The 26,444-nt window shown below is 35.5% G+C and overlaps 3 protein-coding genes across 4 annotated transcripts; 2 read left to right on the forward strand and 1 right to left on the reverse strand.

Moving 5' to 3' along the window:
* Positions 1 to 4,036: 4,036 nt before the first annotated feature.
* LOC149391361 (pleiotropic drug resistance protein 1-like) lies at positions 4,037 to 10,933 on the forward strand. The gene is made up of 24 exons (XM_089618876.1): positions 4,037 to 4,507; positions 4,590 to 4,710; positions 4,805 to 4,893; positions 4,979 to 5,063; positions 5,145 to 5,304; positions 5,425 to 5,501; positions 5,782 to 5,835; positions 5,941 to 6,031; positions 6,123 to 6,424; positions 6,709 to 6,987; positions 7,064 to 7,380; positions 7,454 to 7,614; positions 7,703 to 7,806; positions 7,889 to 8,045; positions 8,130 to 8,219; positions 8,299 to 8,420; positions 8,525 to 8,857; positions 8,941 to 9,231; positions 9,306 to 9,389; positions 9,458 to 9,591; positions 9,663 to 9,890; positions 9,969 to 10,140; positions 10,274 to 10,528; positions 10,602 to 10,933. The coding sequence occupies exons 1-24, from the start codon at positions 4,242 to 4,244 to the stop codon at positions 10,857 to 10,859; spliced, it is 4,230 nt and encodes a 1,409-aa protein (XP_089475002.1). The 5' UTR covers positions 4,037 to 4,241; the 3' UTR covers positions 10,860 to 10,933.
* Positions 10,934 to 11,074: 141 nt separating this feature from the next.
* DBP1 (DNA-binding protein phosphatase 1) lies at positions 11,075 to 14,477 on the reverse strand. Of its 2 annotated transcripts, none has more exons than XM_089618878.1 (5): positions 14,222 to 14,477; positions 14,004 to 14,135; positions 13,042 to 13,248; positions 12,659 to 12,870; positions 11,075 to 11,854 (listed from the first exon to the last, which is right to left on the reverse strand). In XM_089618878.1, the coding sequence occupies exons 2-5, from the start codon at positions 14,112 to 14,114 to the stop codon at positions 11,290 to 11,292; spliced, it is 1,095 nt and encodes a 364-aa protein (XP_089475004.1). In that variant the 5' UTR covers positions 14,115 to 14,135; positions 14,222 to 14,477; the 3' UTR covers positions 11,075 to 11,289. The 2 variants fall into 2 exon arrangements, with proteins under 2 accessions (XP_089475004.1, XP_089475003.1); XM_089618877.1 differs by having other exon boundaries at positions 14,004 to 14,142; positions 14,222 to 14,476.
* Positions 14,478 to 17,200: 2,723 nt separating this feature from the next.
* On the forward strand, positions 17,201 to 17,928 carry LOC149391363 (histone deacetylase-like protein). Its single transcript, XM_089618755.1, has 2 exons — positions 17,201 to 17,329; positions 17,421 to 17,928. The coding sequence occupies exons 1-2, from the start codon at positions 17,259 to 17,261 to the stop codon at positions 17,785 to 17,787; spliced, it is 438 nt and encodes a 145-aa protein (XP_089474881.1). The 5' UTR covers positions 17,201 to 17,258; the 3' UTR covers positions 17,788 to 17,928.
* Positions 17,929 to 26,444: the final 8,516 nt, after the last annotated feature.

A 26,444-nucleotide genomic window follows, 5' to 3' on the forward strand; every position in this document is an offset into this window, starting at 1 on the left:
ATACTGTCAAGTTCAGTTAAGGGTTTGGTTCTTTGGTAAAGGTTTTTATTTTATTTTGGTTGTTTGATTGTCTTTATTGTTGTTTGATGTAATTGTTATTTAGCTTAAATTACCCATTACTTTTAGTGTGTTTTGGCTACGAGGCTCTGTCCACAGTTCTTTGGTGGTTTTGTTGTCTCAGAGATGAGTGATGCATTTGTCGGGTTTCAAGTTCGAGTTTTTCGTTGGAACTTTGGCGGTGCAAATACTTGACAATCTTTATCCACCGTTAGTGGTCATCGAGAGCTTTGATTCACCCATGAACCTCGGATGATTTTGTGAAAGAGTTAATTAGTTTACTCATCTTGTGCGTTCATTCGAATTTAGTCGCGAGTCTTTGTGATTATGAGGTCTTACTCTTTTTAGTTGTTAGATGATTGATATTATTTTAAAAAAAAAAAAAAAGGTCTTGTAGCTATATAGTCATTTGACTTATAGCGTTTTGTATAAGAGAAATTGCCTCATTTGTCACCAATTTTATAATTTTTTCCCACTTTCCACCAAAAGACTAATTTTTTCCAAAATGCCACCATCTATGTCAACAATGTTAACATCTATTTTTGCGCTTCACTATGAGATGTCAACATTGTTGACATAGATGTCAACAATTTTGACATCTCGGTGGCATTTTGGGAAAAATTAGTCTTTTGGTGGAAAGTGGGAAAAAATTATAAAATTGGTGGCAATTGAGACAATTTCTCTTTGTATAATAGCCAACCTTTTGTTAATTTGCTACAAATAGTCACCTCAATTTATTTACGACACTTAAAAAGACAAAAAAAAAATCCAAAATAGGCGGGAGTGGTTTTGAGTATTTTTGTTTTTTTTTAATGCCGTAAATAAATTGAGGTGGCTATTTACAAAAAAATTACAAAAAATTGGCTATCTAGCAATTTTTAGACTTTCGATGGCTTATTTGGTTAATTTAAAAAAAAAAAAAAAAAAAAAAAAAAAAGAGATATTCTATTCGCCTAATTTCTCAAATTTCTTGAAAAACTAAACAAATTGTGAAAACAGAATTAAACAAAAAGAATAGAAACAGAAAAAAAGGAAATTCTTGTGAACGTGACAGTGGTTTTGCACTTCTAGGAAGATAAGAATAGATCGATATATGCCTCAAAAGTGGAAGTTGGGCCCGTCGAAGCACTAGTTCTGGTTCTTCAAGTTATCCTCCCAAATTTGTATATTTTACGACTTATGAACACATCAATCACATAATCAACGTAATCTGATAACAACTACGTTACGAAGCAATTTATCAATAACTTATTTTTCAAAACCGCATTTTAATTGAGAATTTAGTGGTACACATTTGTTAAATTACGTCACAGCCATCTCGGAGTTAAAAAAGATCTCGTGGTGGTATTCATCATCACAAGGAGCTATAAGTCACATAACAATATGATGCTAAAAATACCTTTAAAAAAATATGACGTTAAAAAGATCTCGTGGTATTAATTATTACAAGGAGCTATAAGTCACATAACAATATGATGAGGTGCTATCTTATCACATTTTTTTTTCTTTTTTAAAAAGTAGGACAGATTTTTGAACATTAATTGCACTAATATTGTTTTGATCGATTTAATTTCTAAAGGTATTGTTTTCATAGTTTATTTACCTTTTTTTTTTTTTTTTTCCAATTTCGTAAGTTTAAACATTTTTTTTCGATTCATCTAAAATATTTTTCTCAGAATCTCCGTTTTAAGCACATTTCACTATAGTATGTAGTGATTTGTCACTGAGGCTATTTTCGTTTTAGCCGATAGTGAGCTGTCACACATGTGCAATCTAATTCATCGGCAAGAGAATGAAGACTACCTTACGACAATTACGTTATAATATATTGTAAGAGAGTATAGCTCTGATATCTATTACGAGGGTATTTAAGGAATTTCAGGCTAATATCTATTAGCTCTAACTTTTCTCTATTTATACTCTATGCATTTGATATTCTTTGTACAACGTAATCAAGATTGTAAACACAACTCTCAACACTATAAATACAATTAATTGAGTAACTAAGCTATCAAAATGTGGAGATTTGTTAAATAATCAATCTTTTGTAAATTTTAATTAAATAGTCATTATTGTCATGTGGCATTGTTTGTACATTTTTAACATTCCATTTATGTCCTTAGAGTCTGGTGGATATTTAAAATTATTAACGAATATTTACGACTATATATTAATATTTTTTTGGTTTTATTAATAAAATCTCGTAACTATTTACTTAAAATTTATCCAAGGTTGCTTATATGACAAAATTTGAGTTTTCATATGGCTACATAATTAGAGAGCCTCCATGTATGATTTTTTTTTTTTTTATGGTTTAATTATTTTGTATTAGGTTAAATTTGGGGTTCAAATCATAACAATATGCTCTTTTGGTTTGTTTGGGGACATAGAAGTTATTCCGCGGTCTAGTTCGACAATGTTTTTTGGATTGAGAAGTTGTCAAAGATAAAAATTGTCCAAATTTTCAATTTCAACTACAAGTTATAAAATAACAAATTCTAAATTTCCCATTATAATTGTCCAAATTCTTCATATTAACTATTATTATTGAAATATGTATAACATGAAACCATCATATAGCAACATAATTAAAAATAACAAATTCTTAATTCCATTAAAAAAAATTATCATATTATAATTTTTACTCATGAAGCAATCATTTTATAATAAAAACAAGTATCAACTGTTGAGAGATAAGAAAAAGATTAGGCCAAAAATTATTGCTTTTACCAAAATTTTCACAGTTGTTGAAAAAAAATAAACGAAGATAAAAATTCACTACCAACAAAATTCAAGCTCAATAGTTCACCTAAACCTCATTTAACAATGATAATTCACCTATCTTCGAACCTTCTATAAGTACTTCACTTTTTTAAAAAATCCAGATAATATTTTCTTGGACATTGTAGAGTTAATTGCATTGTAGTTTTTCAAGTAATTTAATTAATATGTGACTTAATAATATAAAAATAAATATTTATTAAATAAAAACAGTTAACGAGATATTTGAATAACTAACAGAGAAAAACGTATAAAATAGTTAAATAATCATCCTCAATTTAAATTATAGTTAAGTTATTTAAATATTACAGATATAACTCAATTCATATTTAAATCTTTGGGACATTACCTATACAATAATAGACTATATGACTAACTCATGCATAATTAGATTAATAATAGACTATACAAGAAATAGCCGCCGAATTGTTAAAATAATATATCTTTATAGAGACGATAAAAAAAGGTCCTGATTATTAAAATAATATACAGTAAAAAGACGATCAACAAGATCCTTATTGAATTAGCAGTGCAATGTAGACTATGTAGTACATATCAAAAACTAGTACCTTAATGTGTTACACGTGTTCACGGCTTCACGCACCACCACTAACGTTCTTCCTTTCGAGCTATTTATTAATCATCATCTGATTAAAAAAAAAAATTATTAATCATCACGTTTCGTTTTGTAATCCTTCGACCATCCGTCATTATCGAATTATTATCACTTCACACGCATTTTATTTTGTCGACTAAAGTAATCATTGCACTAACAAACCTTTCCGCTTTATTATTTTCTTCTTCGAAAATCAAAAGTGGCCTTAATGACAGTGAAACATTCTGCGACGCACTCACTTCTAATTTGACCTAATAATACTTTTACTTCTCCGAAAAAGGACAATTCTCTCGTCTCTCACAAGCCAAAACTCAAATGCATGCATAGTAGAAAGAAACTCAAATCCCACGCTGAATTCACGTCAACCTAGCGTCCATATTCTTTATTTCTTATATTTTATTTCTTACACATTTTTTTTTTTTTACCTTTATCACACAAAATATGTATGGGTGGGCCCACCTTTTACATCATAGAGGTAAGGCATGGCCTATCCTTAGTTGTTGGTGCTTAATTAAGTTTATGTTGAGACATATATTTCACTAATTAAACAAGTGATATTTATGTCTATTGTATAGGTACGTACACAAATTTCTAGAAAAATATTCTTTAAATAACATATGAAGTTTTCGGTTAGTGGGAAAAGAATTTTGACACCAAATAAAAAGGAAAAAAAGAAAGAAAGATGAAAAAGGCTGATTTTGGTTACTCGCAGCTACACCTTGCGTAAAGTTGAGAGCGACAAGAAGAAGAACAGAAGAATCAACGCAGCGATTAAGCAAAACTCTCAATGCAAAAAACTTTGGCCGAACTCATGTCTTCACGCAGAGAAGACAACGACGAGGAAGCCCTGAAATGGGCGGCGATTGAGAGATTACCGACGTTTTTGCGCGTGAGACGAGGCATTCTCGTCGAGGAAGACGGTCAGCGGACCCGAGAGATCAGCGTCGAGAATCTCGGCCTCGCCGAGAGGAAGGTCTTGTTGGAGAGGCTCGTCAAGAACGCCGAGAAAGACAATGAGAAGTTCTTGCTCAAGCTCAAGGACAGAATTGATAGGTAACTTAGTACTACACATATATATATATATACATATATGTCTATATCATATACTTGTATATTGACATTGTTTTGGTTGAAGAGTTGGGCTTGACGTTCCGACGATCGAAGTTCGATTCGATCGTTTGAATGTGGAGGCACAAGTTTATGTTGGAGGCAGAGCTGTGCCAACTGTATTCAACTTCATGATCAATATTTTAGAGGTGATCACAATTTAATATTCAAATTTTTTTTTTATCAGTCACAAATAGCATTTGACATTGCTCTCTCTCTCTCTATATGATCAAATCTTACTAGGGACTCTTGAATTTTGCACATATTGTCCCAAGTAGAAAGGTTCCATTACAGATTCTTCAGGATGTCAGTGGTATCATCAGACCTCAAAGGTATAACTATATGTCTATAACCGACTATTTTATGTTTTAGCCCCTGAACTGTTTAGATTCTCATTTTGAGGCCTTCACTTTGCAGGCTTACGCTACTTTTGGGTCCTCCGGGTTCGGGGAAAACCACACTACTCAAGGCTTTGGCTGGAAGGCTTGATAAAGATTTGAAAGTAATAAAGTGATCACTGATGAGTTTTTTTTTTTTTTTTTTGAGGTGTTATGTTTCTGATATTAACATTAAAAAAATGAAGTTTGGAGGGAAAGTGACATACAATGGGCATGGAATGGAAGAGTTTGTGGCACAAAAGACATCAGCTTATATAAGCCAACATGATCTTCACATTGGAGAGATGAGTGTGAGAGAAACACTGGCTTTCTCTGCAAGATGTCAAGGAGTTGGACCTTACTATGGTCAGCCTTTATATAATTCTTGAACATCAATCATCATTCAACTTTTACTTTTCATGTATCTGCAAATGATTTGGTTTCTTTATTTTCATATCTGAATTCCGAATCCGAAACGATTCGCAGAGATGTTGGCAGAGCTGTCAAGAAGAGAGAAGGCTGCGAATATCAAACCAGACCCTGATCTTGATATCTACATGAAGGTCTGATCAAATCTACTTTTGTTATGATACTTTTTGGTAAATTCACATGCAAAGAGTCAATTATAATGGATAAATTTGCGAGAATTAATAAGACAAAATGTTAATGTAATGACAATAATAAACAGATAATTTCCAATTGCCATGATACTGTGATTGGCTTTAAAAGTATAGGATATGAAGACAACATTTGAATAAAACACAGCAGATAGGATGATATTTCCATAAATAAATAAAAAGATGTCTGTGACAGATATTTATGTTGTGTACTGTTCCTTTTCAGGCAGCGGCATTAGAAGGGCAGGAAATTAGTATAGTAACAGATTACATTATCAAGGTATATATATATAAATATTTTTATACACACACACATACAAAGGAAAATCAGTGTTTCATGGGAAAGTCCTTATGCATGCAGTTTCTTCTTCTTCTTTCAACGCAGGTTTTGGGACTTGAAAACTGCGCTGATACGATGGTCGGAGATCAGCTAGTAAGAGGTATCTCAGGAGGAGAAAGAAAGCGAGTCACAACAGGTAAAATAAACAAAAACACTCTTGAAGCGGTGTAATTTGTAATACAAGTTACTAGTAGCAGAAAAAGCAAAACTGACATGAGAGTTCACAGGAGAGATTCTGGTTGGGCCGGTTAGAGCTTTGTTCATGGACGAAATATCGACCGGTCTCGACAGCTCGACTACGTACCAGATAGTGAACTCGATAAGGCAGTCCATACACATCCTCAAAGGAACTTCTGTCATCTCTCTGCTCCAACCGGCTCCCGAGACCTACGAGCTCTTCGACGACATAATTCTTCTGTCCGAAGGGAAAATCGTGTACCAAGGACCGCGACAGAACATCCTTGAGTTCTTCGAATTTGCGGGGTTTAAGTGTCCCGACAGGAAAGGCGTGGCTGATTTTCTACAAGAAGTAAAAATTTCTAACTCTACTTTTAGTAGATTTTTCTATCGCGGTAATTTGAAAACTAAATAAAGCCTCTGTTAGAGTTTGATCGGGCACGAAAAGCCCGCAGTATGAAAAACCTGATTTTCACAGTACATTGTTGTGGGTTGAGGGATTAGTTTCCAGATTTTTGCCTAGGGTTTTGTGACTTTCCATTCGGCGTTTCCACCCTTTTTTACTCATGTTTTTTCTTTCCTGTCTTTAGTTTTCCCCGTATATCGATTTCTAACAGCCTCTTTTTTCGGAACTAGGTGACGTCGATGAAAGATCAAGAGCAATATTGGGGACGTAAAGACGAGCCTTATTCCTTTGTTTCTGTGGAAGAATTTTGCGAAACGTTTCAATCGTTCCACATTGGTCGAAAGCTCGGGGACGAGCTCGCCAACCCTTTCGACAAATCCAAAAGCCATCCTTCGGCTCTGACGACAAAGAGATACCGTGGAAGCAAAGAGCTTTTCCAAGCGTGTATTTCTCGAGAGTACTTGCTCATGAAGAGGAATTCATTCGCCTATATTTTCAAATCACTTCTTGTACAAAACTTATCTCTTAACCTCCTTGATCTCTAAATGACATTATCATAACTTTGGTTGCGATTCCATGTCGCAGCTTGTACTCTTGGCTTCAACTACGATGACGATATTTCTTCGAACGAACATGCGTAGAGAAACTGTGGTGGACGGCATAGTCTACATGGGAGCTTTGTTCTTTGCTGTCATTGTGGCTATGTTCAATGGGGTATCCGAGATCAATTTGGCCATCATGAAGCTTCCCATGTTTTACAAGCAAAGAGACCTTCTCTTCTATCCCGCTTGGGCATATTCCCTATCCACGTGGATCCTCAAAATCCCGATCTCCGTAGCCGAATCCGCCATCTGGGTCTTCATGACCTACTACGTCATCGGCTATGATCCTAGTCTTGAACGGTAAAAACAAAACAAAACCGATTGTTATTGTGTTTCTTGAGAAAGAAGCATTGAAAAAGTCGATATGGTTCAGGTTCTTCAAGCAGCTCTTGATCATCCTGTGCATAAACCAAATGGCATCGGGTATGTTCCGAATGATCGCAGCTTTCGGAAGGAACGTGATCGTCGCGAGCGCGTTTGGGTCCTTTTTCCTGGTTTTGGTCATGGTTCTCGGTGGATTTGTCTTGTCTCGAGGTGAAATCAACGACTCGGACTTTTTGTTTCTCTCGCTTTCCTTTCTTCTTATTCTCATGTAGTTTTTTGTTCGTCTTGGTTGTGAAAGATGACATACCAAAGTGGTGGCTGTGGGGCTATTGGTTCTCACCTATGATGTACGGACAAAATGCCATAGCCGTGAACGAGTTTCTTGGACATAGTTGGTCACATGTAAGAGCTTTTCATACTTTCAAAAGATAAAGCAGAAATAAGTTAATCCAAAGCTAGATAATAAAATATGACATTTTCATAGGTTTTGAGTAATTCCACGGAATCTTTGGGAGTGACAGTCTTGAAGGCGCGCGGGTTGTTCCCCGGAGCGAATTGGTATTGGATTGGAGTGTCGGCTTTGTTGGGATATGTTTTCCTCTTCAACTTTCTTGCCAGCTTCGCGCTGACATATTTCGATCGTAAGTGAGAAATTGAGTTTCGGAATCTCTTGCCTAAGTCTGTCTTTGATTGTTATGTGATCAGGTTAACATTTTTTTCTGCAGCCATTGGAAATCCTCAGGCAATGGTATCCGAAGAAAGCTTAAAATCAGGAGAATCAGTCGAGCTATCACTGCGATTGAAGAAATCTTCCGGTGGGTAATCTTGCTGTTTTTTATTTCTTTCTTTTTCTTTTCTCTGTTTCTATTTCTACTTATCATGATGTGATCACAGAAAGAAGCATCGAAAATCAAGTCACTTCTTCCGATGAGAAAAGGGCACGTGGAATGGTTCTTCCTTTCAAACCTCTTTCGATCTCTTTTGAAGATATCAGATACGCCGTTGACATGCCTCAGGTACCTCGAAATTTTTCAAGCTTTTAAAAATCTGATTGGCTTCAAAAGTTCTATACATACCCCGAAAAATTTGAACTCCTCAAGTCTTGGGTTTGCAATGCAAGGCGATGAAAGCTCAAGGGATTCACGAGGACCGGCTCAAACTCCTCAAGGGAGTGACTGGGAGTTTCAGGCCTGGTGTTTTAACGGCTCTGGTGGGCGTGACCGGAGCCGGAAAAACCACCTTGATGGACGTTCTCGCCGGAAGAAAAACTGGCGGCTACATCCAAGGAAGCATCATGATCTCCGGCCACCCAAAGAACCAATCCACCTTTGCCCGAATATCCGGATACTGCGAACAAACTGATATCCACTCGCCTTGCGTCACAGTGTTCGAGTCTCTCCTCTTCTCCGCTTGGCTCAGATTGCCCCGCGATGTCGATTCGGCCACGAGAGAGGTACGCTAGTAAATGTAATAAAGCTGGATCTTCTCGATCTTTCTCGCTTTTGTGCCTGAAAAATTGTGTGGGACCCGGTGAAGATGTTCATAGAGGAAGTGATGGAGCTCGTGGAGTTGGGCCCGTTAAGGGGGTCGCTTGTCGGGCTGGCGGGCGTGGATGGGCTCTCGACGGAGCAGAGAAAACGGCTCACCATAGCCGTGGAGCTCGTGGCAAATCCTTCGATCGTGTTCATGGACGAGCCGACCTCGGGGCTCGACGCCAGAGCCGCCGCGATCGTGATGAGGACCGTGAGGAACACCGTGGACACCGGACGGACTGTCGTTTGCACGATCCACCAGCCCAGCATTGACATTTTCGACGCTTTCGATGAGGTCAGCAAAAAAAACAAAACAAAAAAAATTTGCTCTTTTTGTTTCCTCACTGTGATGAGTTGGGTGCGATGCAGTTGCTTCTTCTGAGACGGGGAGGCGAGCAAATCTACGCAGGCCCGTTGGGCCAACACTCCCGCGACTTGATCGAGTACTTTGAGGTAATGACCGTTAACTTGAATCCTTACACAGCAAAGAAGTGGCTGAGATGTGTTTCTTGTGTTGCAAGGCAATTGATGGAGTTCCTAAAATCAAACAAGACTACAATCCAGCGACTTGGATGCTGGAGATCACTTCGCCGGCTCAACAGGCCGTTCTTGGAATCGATTTTGCAGATGTCTACAAGAAGTCCGAGTTATTCGAGTAAGATAATATTCAATCAAAAAATTCAAGATTCCGATCTTCGGCTGACTTGTAAATTTGGGGTTACCCAGGAGGAACAAAGCACTGGTCAAGGAACTTAGTACACCTCCACCAGATTCCACAGATCTCTACTTTCCGGCGAAATACTCGCAACCTTTCTTGACACAATTCATGGCTTGCCTGTGGAAACAGCACTGGTCATACTGGAGAAACCCCCCATACAGTGCCGTCAGATTGTTATACACCACTGCCATCGCCGTAGTTTTCGGAACGATATTCTGGGATCTTGGCTCAAAAAGGTAACTCGCAGTAAAAAAAAAAAAAAATAATAATAATAATAATAATAGGCCTTACCTCTAAATGTTGGTCCTGCGCAGGAGTAAGCAAAGAGATCTGTTCAATGCAATGGGGTCGCTTTACTCTGCGGTCATCTTCGTCGGGGTTAACAACGGAGCCTCAGTTCAGCCACTCGTTTCCGTTGAAAGAACAGTCTTCTACAGAGAAAAAGCAGCCGGAATGTACTCGGCTCTTGCCTATGCCTTTGCACAGGTTATCTACTTTCTGAAAACATATTGCTACAGAAACACCTATAGATAGATACTTCTATTGATGGTCGAGAATTAAAGTAATAACCTATCTGGATAAAACTATCGAGTCTAACAGAGAGCTCTTAATATTGCAGATGGCGATCGAGATTCCCCACATTCTGATCCAAACCATAGTGTACAGTTGTGTAACGTACAGCATGATGGGGTTCGAAGGGACGGCTTCCAAGTTCTTGTGGTTCGTCTTTTTCTCTTTCTTCACCAACTTGTACTTCACATTCTACGGCATGATGACCACTGCTCTATCTCCGAACCACCACATCGCCGCCATATCTTCCTCCGCCTTCTACGCGATTTGGAATCTCTTCTCTGGGTTCCTCGTCCCTCTAACTGTAAGTCTTCAGTCTCGCGAATTCTATTTTACATCGGCTCGATGAGAGAGTGAGGGAATTGTGTGTGTCGCAGAGAATCCCGGTGTGGTGGAGATGGTTTTACTGGTCCTGCCCCGTGGCTTGGACGCTGTATGGGTTGGTGGTTTCGCAGTACGGAGATGTGAAGGAGAGATTGGACACGGGAGAGACCGTGGAAGATTTCTTGAAGAATTATTTCGGCTTCGAACACGACTTTTTGGGAGTTGTTGCAGTCGTCATGGTTGTGATTCCGCTGCTCTTCGGGTTCATCTTTGCTTACTCAATCAAGACTCTCAACTTCCAAATAAGATGAGGATTCAGAGAAAGGTTTCTAAAAGTGAACACAGGCATATTTGGTCTCTGCTTTTGAAGTTTCTATGGCTTCTTGTTTACATGTATTATATTAATAAGTCCAAAGCATGGGATACATTGAATCCTCACTTTGACAAACCCATTGTTTGACTTAAAGGAAAATGAACATCAAGGGTTATCCAATCTTTGATCATCAAATAAATATAGAACACAAAATTCCATAACAATTGTGGAAGCAAGCTTTACTCGAATCGAATTACCCTAAAAGGCAAAATAACAACATCCACCAAACTTTGCCGCCGCATATGTTACAGTTGGGCCTCAACATTTTCTCAATTTCAACAGAACACAACAGAATTTCTGAGTTAGAATCAGAGAACAACGATAAAGAAGTACACCAAAATAGGGGCAAAAATTCGTCACTTATCTTATTAATTTCCTAGTGTGTCCAAGAAGCTTTGCAGCTCCCTCAAGCCTTCGGCAGAAAAGCTCCTTTGAACTCTCGAGCGAGGAGCTATCAGATTCGGCGGCGGCTGCGTTTGGAAGCAAACTACGACAACAGCTAAGTTATCGCCGCTCTTCCTCTTCAAAGCCTCGTCGACCAAATCCTTGGAACAAGTAGACGGATCGTTGTGCTCTTGAAGCCTGCGCCGGGCAAAATCAACGGCGTTTTGGCTTCTGAACACGTCCCAGATTCCATCGCATCCGATAATAAGAAACTCGTCTTCTTCTGTCAGTTTGGTCGTCATGAGCTCTGGCTCGGCGCTCAGCGGACCACCCTCTGAACCCTTCATTCCTTCCATATGCCAGTCACCGATCGCACGAGCAAGGTTGAGCTGCCCGTTGAGGTAACCGTCGTACACATAACCCCCCGATGCCTCTATGCGCTTCCTCTCTTTGGTGCACACTGGTTTGTGATCTCTTGACATCTCAACGGCCTTGCCACGGCGACACAGCACTGCTCGGCAATCTCCAGCGTTTGCCACAAGCAAAAGTCTGGCATTGTAAACAAAGAACCAACACTCAAATGTGTGTGCCTTGACACTAGTTATGGAAAACAAAGGAACCGATGGGCATAGAATTTAAAAAAGAACCCTGTATTGAAACAAAAGAGGCTTGGAAACCAGACTATGATTCCTGAATAATTACAGCTCAACCAAACTACTTCGCCTATTAAGAGGGATTAAGTTAACGTTTCTCTACTAAATAAATGAACCCCAACTTCACACACATTTAATGAACTGATATGTACCTAATCTGGAGTGACAATCTTTGAAAGAAAACAAAAATAGAAAACGAATGTCCGAGGTAAAAGCCCACAATGTAAAAAATTAAACAAAATATTACGTAACTAAGCCACCAAAATTTGGAGATTTGCTAAATAGCCAACCTTTTGTTAATTTTAAGTAAGTAGCCATTATGGTGATGTGGCATTGTTTGGACGTTATTAGCATTGGAGTCTGATGGTTTATTTACAATTATTAACAAATATGTACAATTAATAACGTCCTTTTGGCTTTGTAAATAAAATCTCGTGGCTATTTACTTAAATTTACTCAAGGTAGGTTATATAGCAAAATTTGAATTTTCATATGGCTATATATCTAGAGAGAACCCCAACTTCAAACACATTTAATGAACTTATATGTACCTAATTTGGAGTGACAATCTTTGAAAGAAAACAAAGACGGAAAAACGAATGTCCAAGGCAAAAGCCCACAATGTAAAAAATTAAATATAATTTAATAAAAGCGATGTACGGAAGTCTCATGGAATCAACTCACAATATTAGAAACCAACCTTCCCATTACAAGAGCTGTCAATGCAGCGGTGCCTGAAGCAAGGGCAGCATCTAAGGAACAAGCTTCCGCAAATGCCATATCGGTCTGAAGAAATGCCGAAGAAACAACTTTCTCAATATCCCCAGGGAAGTCCTCGTCCTCAACTATGAACTTAGGCAAATGGTAACTAGCAAAGTCAGCAGCGTGCTTTCCTCCATGCCCGTCAAAAACCTAGTCAGACACCCAAAAAAAAATAGAAGAGTCAAGAAACAAATCAAAAGCTAAAGAATTCAAACCAGAGTTCAATTACCCTATAATCAAATGCTAAAAAAATTCAAACCAGAGTTCACTACAAAAAAAAAAAAAAAAAAAAAAAAAAAAAAAAAAAAGAGAGAATAATACCCCATAAAATGCATTGGGTCCCTCGGGCAGATTCTCGAGCCCGTAATCTTGCGTGAAATTGTCAAGACAAGCGTAGACATCTTCCATGTTTGAACGAAACCCAATATCAGTCCAGGCTCCAGAGCGAACAATAGGAAGAAATTGAGAAGGGCAATTCTCCACATCATCCTCTGGCTCGACAGAAAGTTCTGAAAGCCTCATCTTTGACTGCCAAAATGAATTCAACTCAATGCACTTATACCATGAAAAATTCAACCCCATAGACACTGTTTTTATCAGCAGGATTGTCACAATTTTTGTGTAGAGATTGTGAAAAGCAGATCGAAAGCATCACAACAAATTATGCCTCAACTCAATCTGAACTTGCCCAATAACTAAAAAAATGATGGAAAAAAAATTGATACTCATAAAATTATCATAACAGGTAAGTGTGTAACCAATCTACCATAAACTTCAAAATCCACACATAAAATTCTGGGAATCACCGTAGACATTTTTTCCCATTTCCAGCAAAAGTCCTCTATGCTTGCAATCGTCAGTGCTAAAAAAAAAATCTTCCAAAAAAAAGTTCATTTATGTCCTGTCATGTATATATGCCTTTAGTACAACATGACTACCCACAATCACTGTAAAGCTACACTACATATTTATTTCCTGTCACGTATAGGCCGATACATGACTGCTAACCAATCACTGTAAACCAATACTGTCCGTAAACTTTTAATTCCCCGCATAAAATTCTGGGAATTCTCAGTACGGTTGACAACCAGTCCCATTTCCTGCAAATACCCTCTATACTTGCAATAGTCACTGATAAAAAAAAATATAAAAAATAAAAAAACAATTAGAAAAAAAAATGTTCAGAAAAAGTTCATTACTTTCCTATTATACATGTCCTAACAAGCACTGTAAAGCAACATTAGACATTGCAGAAAAAAGATAAACGCAGAGATAAGAACTACCAGAGACTGGTGACGAACGAGCGTCTTCCTCAGTGGGTTCGGCGGCCGTCCACCGCCGCTCGAGCTCCCATTTTCCCGTCCACCGCCGCTAGCTTTGCTTTCTTCCTCCATTTTCACCGACCGTCACATTCTCTGCTCTCTACACTCCAATGCCCAAATTACGAAAAAGAAAGAAATAAAAACAGCTACAATTACAATTCCGTAAAATTTTCACTCACCGAGCCAATCAATGTGCGAATTGAGATGAGTTGACCAGCTGTATTGAGAATCTAGGGCTTGCGAAATGCAGATATTTGGTTAGTGATATGACAGATTTGGGAATTAGGGTTTCTTCGTTGTTTTTTTTTTTTTCCTGCGAGTCACTCAGTGTTGCGATCTGAAGCTCTGACTCAACGATCCACGCGAAATGTTGAACTCTTAATTAAAGTGAGAGTTTTTTATTTAGATATCTATTTTAATGACGCGAAAAGTTAGTCTCTTTCTAGTTTTCTTCAGAATATGGGAAAGTATAAACGACGGCGTTTGTTAAATGTGGGTGGGTCTAATTGCTTGTACTTTTTTTTTGGTTTGATGGGCTAATTGCTTGTACTTTTTAGTGGCGACTTTTTTGGTTCGTTATCGTCACGCAATCTTAGTTTTGCCGACTTTAAGCTTTTTAAGATTTTCTGCAGACTTAAATATCATAGATGCCTAAACGTGTCACGTAAGGGTGTAGAATCATAAATGCTTGAATTTTTTTTTCATGATGATAGTTTATAAGGGTTGTAAATTTCTCACACTTAAAAGTAAGTGGTCAAGTGGGCTATTAAATACATAATACATATTATAAGCTAGTAATGGCAAAACAATTTAAAGCTATTAGAATTTTTTTTTTTTTTTGGAAGACTAAAGCTATTAGATTTTAATTTTGAAAATTACACTGTATTAATAGTTAAATCTGTAACATATTGTTGAAGTTTTATAAACTTTGGTGAGCTTCTATCTTTCTTAATAAAAAATATTATGCAATCGTTATTTTCTCCCCGAGTCTTTGAGTTTTGACTTGCAAAGAATGAGTGTTGCTCTTCTCTAAAATCTATGTGAAAGTATCATGGGGTTCCATCTCAAAACCAATTGGTAATGAGAGGAGTAACACATGACCTTTATAAGCTCTTGTTAGTTCTCATTCACTTTCGATGTGGGATTCCTAACACGCCCCCTCAAGATGGCGTCTTTTTGCGTTCGCTCATCTTGGGCCGAATCCCAACGATTGGATCGGATACCCGTTTGGGCTTAATGGGCTCTGATACTATGTGAAAGTATCATGGGGTTCCATCTCAAAACCAATTGGTAATGAGATGAGTAACTCATGACCTTTATAAGCTCTTGTTAGTTCTCATTCACTTTCGATGTGGGATTCATAACACGCCCCATCAAGATGGCGGCTCTTTGTGTTCGCTTATCTTGGGCCGAATCCCAACGATTGGATCGGATACCCGTTTGGGCTTAATGGGCTCTGATACCATGTGAAAGTATCATGGGGTTCCATCTCAAAACTAATTGGCAATGAGAGGAGTAACCCATGACATTTATAAGCTCTTGTTAGTTCTCATTCACTTTCGATGTGGGATTCCTAACAGTCTATGTGAATGGCAAGCAACACCATCTTCTCTGCTATGTCAGCACTCTTTGTGTAGGTCTGTGTTATAGATGGCGAAACGTTTTCTTTGAGTTATCATCGTGTGCTTGGTTAGAGCATTATTGTTTTGTCTGTTAAATTCTATCTTAAAATCAATTAGTGTCAAGTGAAGAGGTACAACTGATATATAAACACATGTTTATTTACACACACAATCAACGTGAGTTGACAACTTCTTAGTGTTAAGATATGGAACTCATCCTTCAAGTTGTTGGTTTGTATTTATTTACATTTATTTTATGTTTTCGCAAATTATTATTATTTTGCTTTGTGTTCCACGTTTCATTTTTGTTATGAAAGGTGGAATAACCATCTTTTTAGTGTACAAGTACTTGAACATCCTTTTATGTTGTCAGTTTTTTTTTTTTTTTTTTTTTTTTTTTATGTTTTCGACACATTTATACCTTTTAAAGTATTATCAAAGAGGACATTGAGTTGGTTCTTCTTTTCCATGTGGATCCTTCTTTCCACTAATCACGAGACATCAAATCAGAGCACAAACACAAACATAAACGGAGAGGCTTAAATAATTCACATACAAGAGAGAGAAATAAACCTACATATCGTTCTAAAGAAGATGAAATCGAGTCTAACAAGTCTCGACCTATTCCTTATATGTAGGCCTAATAGAAGTTCGGCTATGTATCCTTTTATAAGACTTTGTTTGATATAGTTCTGATTCACGTGTATAAATATATATATATAACTAACAAGTCACGATCTATTCCATATTTAATGTGAGGGATGAAATACCCCAAAAAAAATGAGGGTTGGGAATTATTTTGCGCAAAAAAAAAAAATCAAGGACAAATTATGCTCAAACACAAATGTTCAAGGACCAAATGAGCTCAAAATAGTATTTAAAAGTGGTGTTGTATTAGGAAAATATTAGCACCAACTACTAAAAGAGAAGGATAAGAACACAAAAATTAGACATAAAGTTTTGGAGAAATGAGCAAGGCGTGCTTGATTGAAGGAATAAGGACAATAGAACACCAAAGTTATATACAATGTTTTGGAGAAATGAGCCTAAACCGTCGACTTCCGAGAGTTTTGGAGGTTGAGAGAAAACGACATCGTATTCAGAAAAATACTCCTTCCAATTTTCGTGCAATTGCAAGACGGCAAGTAACTCTTTACACATATTCTCAGAGAACGCAGTCTTTTTAAGAACTTTCTTTCCTTTTGCTTTTATTAATTGTGACAGGGAAATTAATCGCCTGATTTTTAGTTATTCCAAATCCACGTGGTTTGCGATACATACCCAAATAACCTCACGACAGAAACGCCATATTTGAGTCATTTGACCATCTATAAGTATTTTAATTATAAAAATATAATTTATTTGTTCATAAAAATATATATATATATATATATATATATATATATTTTGTTTTGTTCTGTAAATTATTTTGCGGACAAGCAAGCGAAGTTCCAACTTTCTTTCCAACCCCCACCCACCACGTAGCTTTTTTTTTCCAATTTCATTTTCTATAACTAACCCCTCGTTTTCCCATATGTATATATATATACTTAGACAATTTCCTAAAAAAAAAAAAAGAAGAAGAAGCAGAGACATGGCAATTAGAATCGGTTGCTGCTTGAATCTCCCATCTCCTCCTCCAAACACGACTCAACTCTCAATACGGTATTTAAATCCCTCTCAGCTCGGTATTATATTATAATATAAAAAGAAATATGTTTTCCATATCATCGTCACCAATTAAATAATTACATAGGAAAGGAGAGGAAGATCAGGGTGGTCGCCGAAGCGTCGCACGTGCGATACGCGTGGCAAGCGTTGTGATAATGAGCTTGGAGATGATGAGCTCAGTCAACGTCGTGGAGCCCCAACGCGCGATGGCAGAGCAAGTAAATACGACAACAACTTCAACAAAACGACAACCATTATTGAAATGGAGCGACAAGAGAACATGCCCTCCTTGGCGGCTCAACTCGCTCGAGTCCATCGTCCCCGAGAATCTCCCCCGCCCCGCCGCTCGCCGGAAATATGAGCTCGTCGGTTTCTCCGGCGTCTCCGCCGGAGACGCCCCGCCGGTCAGGATCCACGTTGGAAGGTTGACCGGGGATTGCTTTTCTATGTAGGGTTCTGTTTTTCTTGTATCTATTTGTTTGTGCTTAATTAATTGGGTATGTATATAGTGTTGTTGCTTAGTGATAGATTTTATATAAATATCTTAATGATTATGGAAGATAGAATAAATTCATGCGTCGTTATCAATTTGATTTTGATTGGTGAAATTATTGCTATAGTAAAGTTTCAACTTTAATGAGTTGCACTAGTAGTACCAAGTACAATATTAGTTTCTTATTTAAAGTACATGCAGTACAATCATATTGGTATATTCTTACGTTCTTTCTTTCTTTTATCTTTTAAAATTCTAACTATTTTTTTTTTGCACTATTCACCTACACTGGTTTAAGTTATTTTTAATTTATAAAAAAAAAAAAGAATTCGTTGCAACTAGTTAATTCTCTAAAAAAAAAATTTAGATTTTAATCAAAATTTTATTTTAAGAAAATAATTCACCATGTCAAAATAAATTAAATTAACTTAAAAAGTTAATTTAATTTACTTCAGTTTGGTGGATTATTTTATTAATAAAATAAAATTTTGACTATTTTTTTAAATAGAGAATGTGTTATTGAACTGACTTAATTATCTTTTTATAAAATCATTTCGTAAATTTTATATTATATAATTCGAATCTATTTTAATTGTTTAATAATACAAATTACATATCATTAACTAAAAAAGTGTAATACCAAATCATTCATTGACTAATATAATTTTCCAGATTGACTAAACTCAATACATACTTCATAAAATAAAATTCAAGATAATATTGAAGTTTGCATATATGAAATGTAATGTTTCTTTTCTTTTCTTTTTTGAAAAATGTAATGTTTCTTTTCAATGTAATTTTGTGTTTTCTATGTAATATAATATTGAATTTTTTTAAGTTTGATTCTATATTTTTTCTAATTAATAAGAGTACTAATTTTAAAAAATGGTGGAGGGTTTGACATGCATATTAAATGAATAATAAATAACAAAATAATATTTTAAATTAAAAAATCAATATATATTTTAAGTTAAAAATTAAGTGAAATGTAGATAGTGTTATGGCTTTTATGGGTTGGGAATGGGTTGATGCAAGTTATTTTACACGATCTAAACTCGTATTGCTTTTTTGTCGACTTTCGACTCCGACATAGGCGAATTTTTCTCGCTTCCCAAATTCTCGTTACGATTCCATAAAAGTGTTGGTTTCTAAATGCGTGAGTGAGCTAAAATGACCTCAAAATTATTTTGAATTTATAGCATCATAACCGTAATGCATATGAAAATCAATTTCGAGCAAAAATTCAACCGACAATCATAGGTCAATATTCGGATTCATAAATAGACCATATGTATATATGTGTGTATATATAGGGTAAGGATTTATCAGAGTTCCTAGTCATTTTTATTATACATTCCACTGTGTTTTTCGTATTATACTTATTTTTTTAGTGGACTGAATGGGTAAAAATCATTTATAGATGTTAAATTTATAAAATATATATATATATATATATATATATATATATATATATATATATCTATAGGGCCTGCCTTAGCTCTTGGCCACATAGGCAATGGCCTAAGGCCTCAAAATTTTTAATGGAAAAATAAGCTCAAAAAAGGCCTCAAATTTTAGAAAAATACTCAAAATTTTAGAAAAACAAGCCTAAAAAATAAAATTACTATTATGTATAAAACCCAATTTTTTAGATTACATTTTATATGTTTTCAAAATAGAGGCACAAATTTTATTATTGCCTAAGGCCTCATTGTAGGTTGGGCCGGTCCTATATATATATACACACACGCGTAAAACCTCTTACTAAATTTTAGTTAACAATTTTCAAATTTTGAAAAACAATCTCTCTCCCACACACTGAAAAAATTAATTCAAAGAGTAAAAAAAATCTAAAACGCAACAGATTTGTAAAAGCATCAATAAATGTTTTTTTTACCTATGTCCCATGTCTTTTTCAGGTGATTTTCAAAGCCCGTTCTTGTCTTATAAAGAAGAAAATAATTTATACATGAGAACTTTGAAAAAAAGTATACATGAAACCACCTATTATTAGATTTTATTTTAATTATGGTAAAAATTAGATAATATGTGTATGTAAATTGCAAAACCCATTTTTCCTCTTTTACACTCACAAAATAAATATATATCGCAGAGTATTTTATAAACGAATAAATTAATATAAATGATATCTAATATATTTTACATATCATCAATAAGTAAAATTTAATTTATTACTAATAATAAACATTAGAATAATTTATTCATCTGTATTTTTAAAATAGCATGTATTATTTTATATGAATTCCGGTATTTACAAAAATTATTTCATTATTTGTGGTCGTTCCTTAAATATTGCGGTATATGCAGAAATATCGCAACATATAAGGTATACTACGAGATATACCTAACATGATATAGTGGAGGGGATTTTGCATGGTATTCGCGTGAATCATGAGAAGTGCGGTATTTGAAACTACCCTCTTATTAAATAGTATTTTTAGTATTTTAAAATGAAAAAATGACATGAACTAACCAATTCAAACTATGGCTTTTGCAAAATAGTAGTTTTATTAGGTTAGGCAAAATAGCCACCACTCTCTCCAGACCCTCGATCGACTCTTCGCTTGCCGGAACGAAACCGATCAGTCTCTCCTCTGTCGCCTCGCCGCCGGGGATTCTGTCGACCGGGAGGACCATCTCGACTTCCATGCGCAGCATCGCGGGGCCCGGCCGCGGGCGGTGGTCGGCCATGTGGCGGGCGGCGGCGACTATCTCTCCGGTGAGGGAGGGCAGGAGCTCCAGCGTCGGAAAAATTCCGGCGACGAACCTTTCCAGCGAGGAAGCCCTCCTCGTCGCCGTAGCGTGATGGAGAGTCCCGAATCTCCGTCGATCTCCTCGCCTTCGCCGCCGTGACGGAGAGTCCGACGGGAGGTAAGATCTGTGCGATTGCGGTGACTGGAAGGAGGTCTGAGAAGAAGGAGATCGGAGAAGGTCGATGATTAAATTTTAAGACTGAATAAAATCCCTGGATTAAATTAATCCTACCTGGCTGTCTGGATTAAATTTAATCCTGCCTGGATTAATCGCAGCTTGGCTATTTTACTTATACTTGATAAACTTTTGTTATTTTGCAAATCCTTAAGTTCTATTTGGCCATTTAGCCGCTTGACCCTTTTAAAAATATTTAGACTTATTTTTCTCTTCCACACAAGAAAAAAAATTCAAAGGAGTAAAAAAAATCTAACACACATCAGATATGTAGAAGCAATAATAAGTGTTTTTTTTTAGGATGATGTAGCTAAATAACCAATTTTAAAGTTAAGAATTTGCGATATAGTCAAGGTTTATTGTCTTAATTAAGTGAAATAGCCAAAATGTGCAGCAATCTTATTTAAAAAAAAATTACCCTAAGATTAATTTTTTTGAAAGTGATAAATTGTTTATAATAATCGTCAAAAAATTTATTCCTGACTGTTATAAAAATTTTGAAAACGTAAATTTAGCTACTTTGCTGAAAAGTTGAAATTTTGGTTATTTTGCTAATTAATAAGTTTCGAATAGCTATTTTATACATTTTTTCTTTTTTATTTATTTACGTAACTCCTATGTCTTTTCATTTTATTTTCAAACAATGTTCTTGTCCTAAATCTGCGGTACTTTTAAATAAACAAAAATAAAATAAGAAAATCAATAGAAACAATTAATCGACTACACCGGAATGAGAAGGGTGTGAAAACATACTTCTCGCAATTACACCAAGGAGTGATTCCATGACAAATGTAGTTTCTTTGGTGGAACCGTGGAAGTATTGAAGTGGGGAGTGATTTCACAACGAAGTAGTTTACGTCGTGGAAACATTCGAGTTAAAATAATAAATAAATTGTTAGCAATATTATATTAATATTGACGGAAATACAAGACAATTTGCATGGAATGAAATTAAACGGAAATAACAAAATACAAATAAAAACCGGTTAATCCTTAGAACCGAAAAAACAAATCGAAGAAGACGGAAAGAAACAGTCGATGCTCGTTGGACGATTTCCTTGAAGCTTTTTATCGCCCTCCCATGGATGCTGGAAAACATGAGCGAAAGCCTTCCAGGATACAACGACTACAGAGGCAAACTTAGCACCAATATGCTTGACTCTCAGCGAACTAGGACCTCTGCGAAAGTATCACCACGACAAAACAAAAGAAAAGAATTTCTAAAGAAGAAATGGAGCTCGGGAACAGTGGGAGATTCTTGGATACGGTGTCTTCGAATGAGAGGGCTAAGCCTCCTTTATATAGGCCAAGGCAGAGTGAGGTTACGGATTTGAACCACCCAAAACCGCCCAGCCTTAAAGACTTTTATTTCCATTAACGCGCTCATAAAGAGCTGTTACACACGCTCAAAAAACCGTTGCATTGAAGCATACGGTCTACAAACCGTTGGCTTTAATTCTCAAACTTAACACAAGAGTTATTTGAGGTATTAAAACTTTCAGAAGTGAAATTGGTAGTAAAAAGAAAGCCCGAGACCGAGACATTCCCGAAACCCGAACCCGAACCCGAGCCCGGTCCGGCCCGGCGGCGGCGGTGGCTCGCGTGTGTGTGTGCGCGCGCGTGACGGGTTAAGGGTTAACCCACACACACTCTCCTCTCTTGCACTTGGATATCCACTAATTAAAGAGGATAGTATTTAAACACTACCACAACACACATCTCTATACAATGTGGGACTCTTGGTATTCCACTTCCATAACACAACATAAATGTGTTTCTTTATCCTACTTTGAGCATCAATTTCTCATTCATCCTAGGTCCGATCTTGGCAAACAAATATTCAATTTTATACCTCTCGTTACGAGGAATCCGTATCACTTGGAATTATTTAAATCCGATGAGTGGAACCCACTCAAATTGTTGCCACAAATCAGCTATCCACATGTGAATAAATAAATATTATTTATTTACTTAATTCCAACATAAATAAATCCAACTACGAGATTACGATATAAGCAAGGTATTTCATAACAGAACTTACTTCCGTAGTGGAAACTCGCTGCGACGAGATAGATTTAAGCCGCGTGGAAAAACCCCATTCCATATTAGAATTATGTATTGTTGTGTATTCGTCGCTGCAACGAGATTAAGTTTTATTGCAACAAAACACCTCATCTAGACGGAACTATGTACGATCACGGATTTTTTGCCCGACAAGACTACATTTCAAACTAAATACGTTTTAATTTAAGCATGAAAAGAATAAATAAAAGCTATCTAATTTCATATTTTGAAACTAAAGTTTCATTTCAATATTAAGTTTTTAATTATAAACTAGTTCTACTTCTAGTCCATATATTTAAAAATACTATAAATTCATTAACTTGCCAGTACTTTCTCATACTCGTACGAACAAAAAATTATTGAAATAGCTGTATATCTAGTTCTCCATTTTTACCATTTTACTGATGATGAATAAATAAGCATATATTGTAATATATTATATCAATAACTACACGCCAACTAAGCAAGCGACTTAATTACACCTATAATTTTGGTTCATTAGGAAAATAACCAATTTAAACATTTGGTATTGTTAAATAGCCAACGTTTAGTAAATCTTAGGTAAATATCAATTTTCATGTATTTACAAACGTAAATCTTAGATAAATAGTCACTTCCATATATTAAGTCACGTCATTATTTATGGGTATTTATCTAAGATTTATCAAACGTTGGTTATTTAGTAATGTCAAACGTTTAAGTTAATTATTTTTTTAATTTTTTATTTTATTTTAAGGGACGTATAATTTTACTTTTAATCGCAAAACCAAACGTGTGGAACTGACTCATCCAATGAATATTCATGTCGTAAATTCTGATACCATTATTTTTTTTCTGGCACCAGGAGTACGGTGGTGAGAAAAGCGTTTATCTTTTTTTTTTTTTTTTTGAATAGAGAAAAGCGTTTATCTTTTGTCATAGTATTATACATAAATGTAAATTCACGTACACACACACACACACCTAATCTAGACAAGTGTCTCTTAAAATGTAAAATTTCAAACAAATTAATTAAAGTGCAGAACACACCGAGCAAGAGTACCTTAATTAAAATGTAAAATTTCAAACCTAGTGCAGAAACAGTTTATGACTGTTATGGGTAAAATGCCTCTAGGAAAAAAAAAGACTGAAAAAGAAAAAATTATTTTACAAAGTCATGAAAAAAAAAAAAAGACCTTACCATAGAGGATTGGCCCTCACCTCTTCGTAGAGGGCGACACAGAGAAGTTCAGCCATGAGGTCCGACCCTAGGAGCAACCTTCCTAGGAGGTCCGACCTATCCATCCCTCAGGCCACTGATCTTCTAGCCATCTAAGAGACTGTTTAAATATCTCATTCCACAGGGTTTGAAGTAAGTTTAGATCGACTTAACAAAACTATGTCTCTCCCTCACCTCGAACTTCCCTATCTAAACTCAAGAAACTAAAACCGACCTCCGCTTAACATTGCAATCAGAATTATATTGAGCATCGGACAGTGCGTCAGCGAAAAAAAAACCCTATGCGCTCGCTCCAATAGCTCACTTTTTTTTTTCTTTTTACAGGCGATAAGCGATCGAAAATTGAGTTTCTCATGGGGCGAGAGCTTCAAATGGAGGAATCCACAGCTGATCGTATTTCGGCCTTAGATCTCACCACGCGGATTCTAAGTGTTGATCCTTTTTATTTTACACGAACAATGACTACTATCAATGAGTCTCATTGCCTCAAATATAAAATAGAAATTTTAAATGTCTTTATTAATTTATTGATATATTTAGAAAATCGAAGCCTATCATCATTAACTCACATTTTAATCATTGGTATATTTTCATTAAGATTATGAGCTTTCAATTTATTATAAAGGCCCGAGACATGAAAATGAACAAAAGATTCAAAAATCATGAATAAAATTTAGAGTTTTTAGTACAACTCACTCAAATTTCATTATTATTCTATTTTGGTCTCTAACCTTGTTTTCTCGAATATTTTGGTCCTTAATACATTGATTTAGTAGCTCTTTCGATCCTTTTAAAAATTAAATAAATTTGATTTTTAATGGTTTTTTAATTCTAAAAACTATAGATAAAACAATGCTCTATAAATCTTAATTTTCAAAATTTTATTTAATGTTCGTATGGTCAAAATGTAAAAATGTTAGTTCATTTTATAAAATTAATAAGATATATTAGTTATTAAAAAAGGATACAATAGTAAACTTAACCAAATCGAAACATAAAATTTGCAAAGTAGCCAACGTTTGGTAATATCGCTATATAGCTATTAACCAAAATAAACAACAAATATCATACTACAATACACTCATTCATTAAAACCGAGATTTCCCATTTTTTTAATAATAAAAAAGTCATTTGAATTATATATTGAAAATCCACTATATCAATTTTGGTAAACTATACATGGCAACCAAATATACATGCAACCTATTTACCATAAAGAAAACACAAAAATTGTTATTAAAAAAAACATTCAGAAATCTCACTCAACCCTAATTAATATCGGCTCCATTGAAGAACCGATGTGAGGAAAAAATCAAGATTGGTATTTAAGAATTAAGATACGAGATAAGCCCAGAGAAATCTGTGAGTTTTGCGATTTTCATAAGAATTATGTTTATGTGTATCTTTCGATTTGGATTGGAATAATTAGTTTTGGGTTAATTTCTATATTTTCACTGGATATGTTGTTGATAAGTTTTTGGTATTTTACGTGGGATTAAAATATTAAAGTTTAAATGGGACTAGGAAAAAAAAAACTGATATGTCATAGCATCAATTATGGCTATTTTGCTACAATTATAAATATGTTGGCTACTTAATAAATTTTTTTTTTTTTTTTGCATAATGTAATTTTCATTTAGAAATATTTTTCTTAAGAGTGCTAATAAAGAAATTAAGTACTAACATATTTATATATAAAAGACTGAATAGCACAATCATAAAAGCGTTTATTATCATATAGGGCTATAAATAAATTCAAACTGACATTGTGCATTTTATATAAGTAGATTATTATTGTAATTATTTTTGCGTTAGATTTGTTTCAAGTAGATTCTCATTCTTCTGTTCTTCTTATACTTTATTACGTTACAGTTTCTCTTCTTCTTCGTACAACTTTTTTTTTTTTTAGAGAAATAACCTTCTTCTCACGTCAGCTTTCTTCTAAGTTCTAACTATTATACTCCATGAGGACCATGACTTTTGCTCAAAACTTTTTCTCATTTATTTATTACATGATGATGTAATTAACGATTTTCTAGATTTTTTTTTTCGCTCCCCCAAATTAATTTACAGCCCACCCCACGTCATTTGCAAAAGCTACCTAGATAGATACTAGTATGTAGAAACATCTGAGTGTAATTTCCATTTTCCAAAAAGTTAACCTTACGTAAGTAGGATCGATGCCGCTTTGCATGTAAGACGTAACACAAAATCAATGCCGAAATAAATCAAAACTTTTCTGACAAAATAAACTATGCTTTAATGCACAAAACTTCTAATATTCACTCATATTATGCATATTGTCGACAAACAGAGGAACGGATAGCGCGATAAACTGCGACCACATATAATGCTCGTTCAAAATGTCCAAAAAAATTTGTGAA

The sequence above is a fragment of the Urtica dioica genome, chromosome 7 (assembly GCF_054948205.1).
Source record: "Urtica dioica subsp. dioica isolate 48M chromosome 7, U.dioica_male_clone48M_v1_H2, whole genome shotgun sequence".
NCBI lineage: Eukaryota > Viridiplantae > Streptophyta > Magnoliopsida > Rosales > Urticaceae > Urtica > Urtica dioica.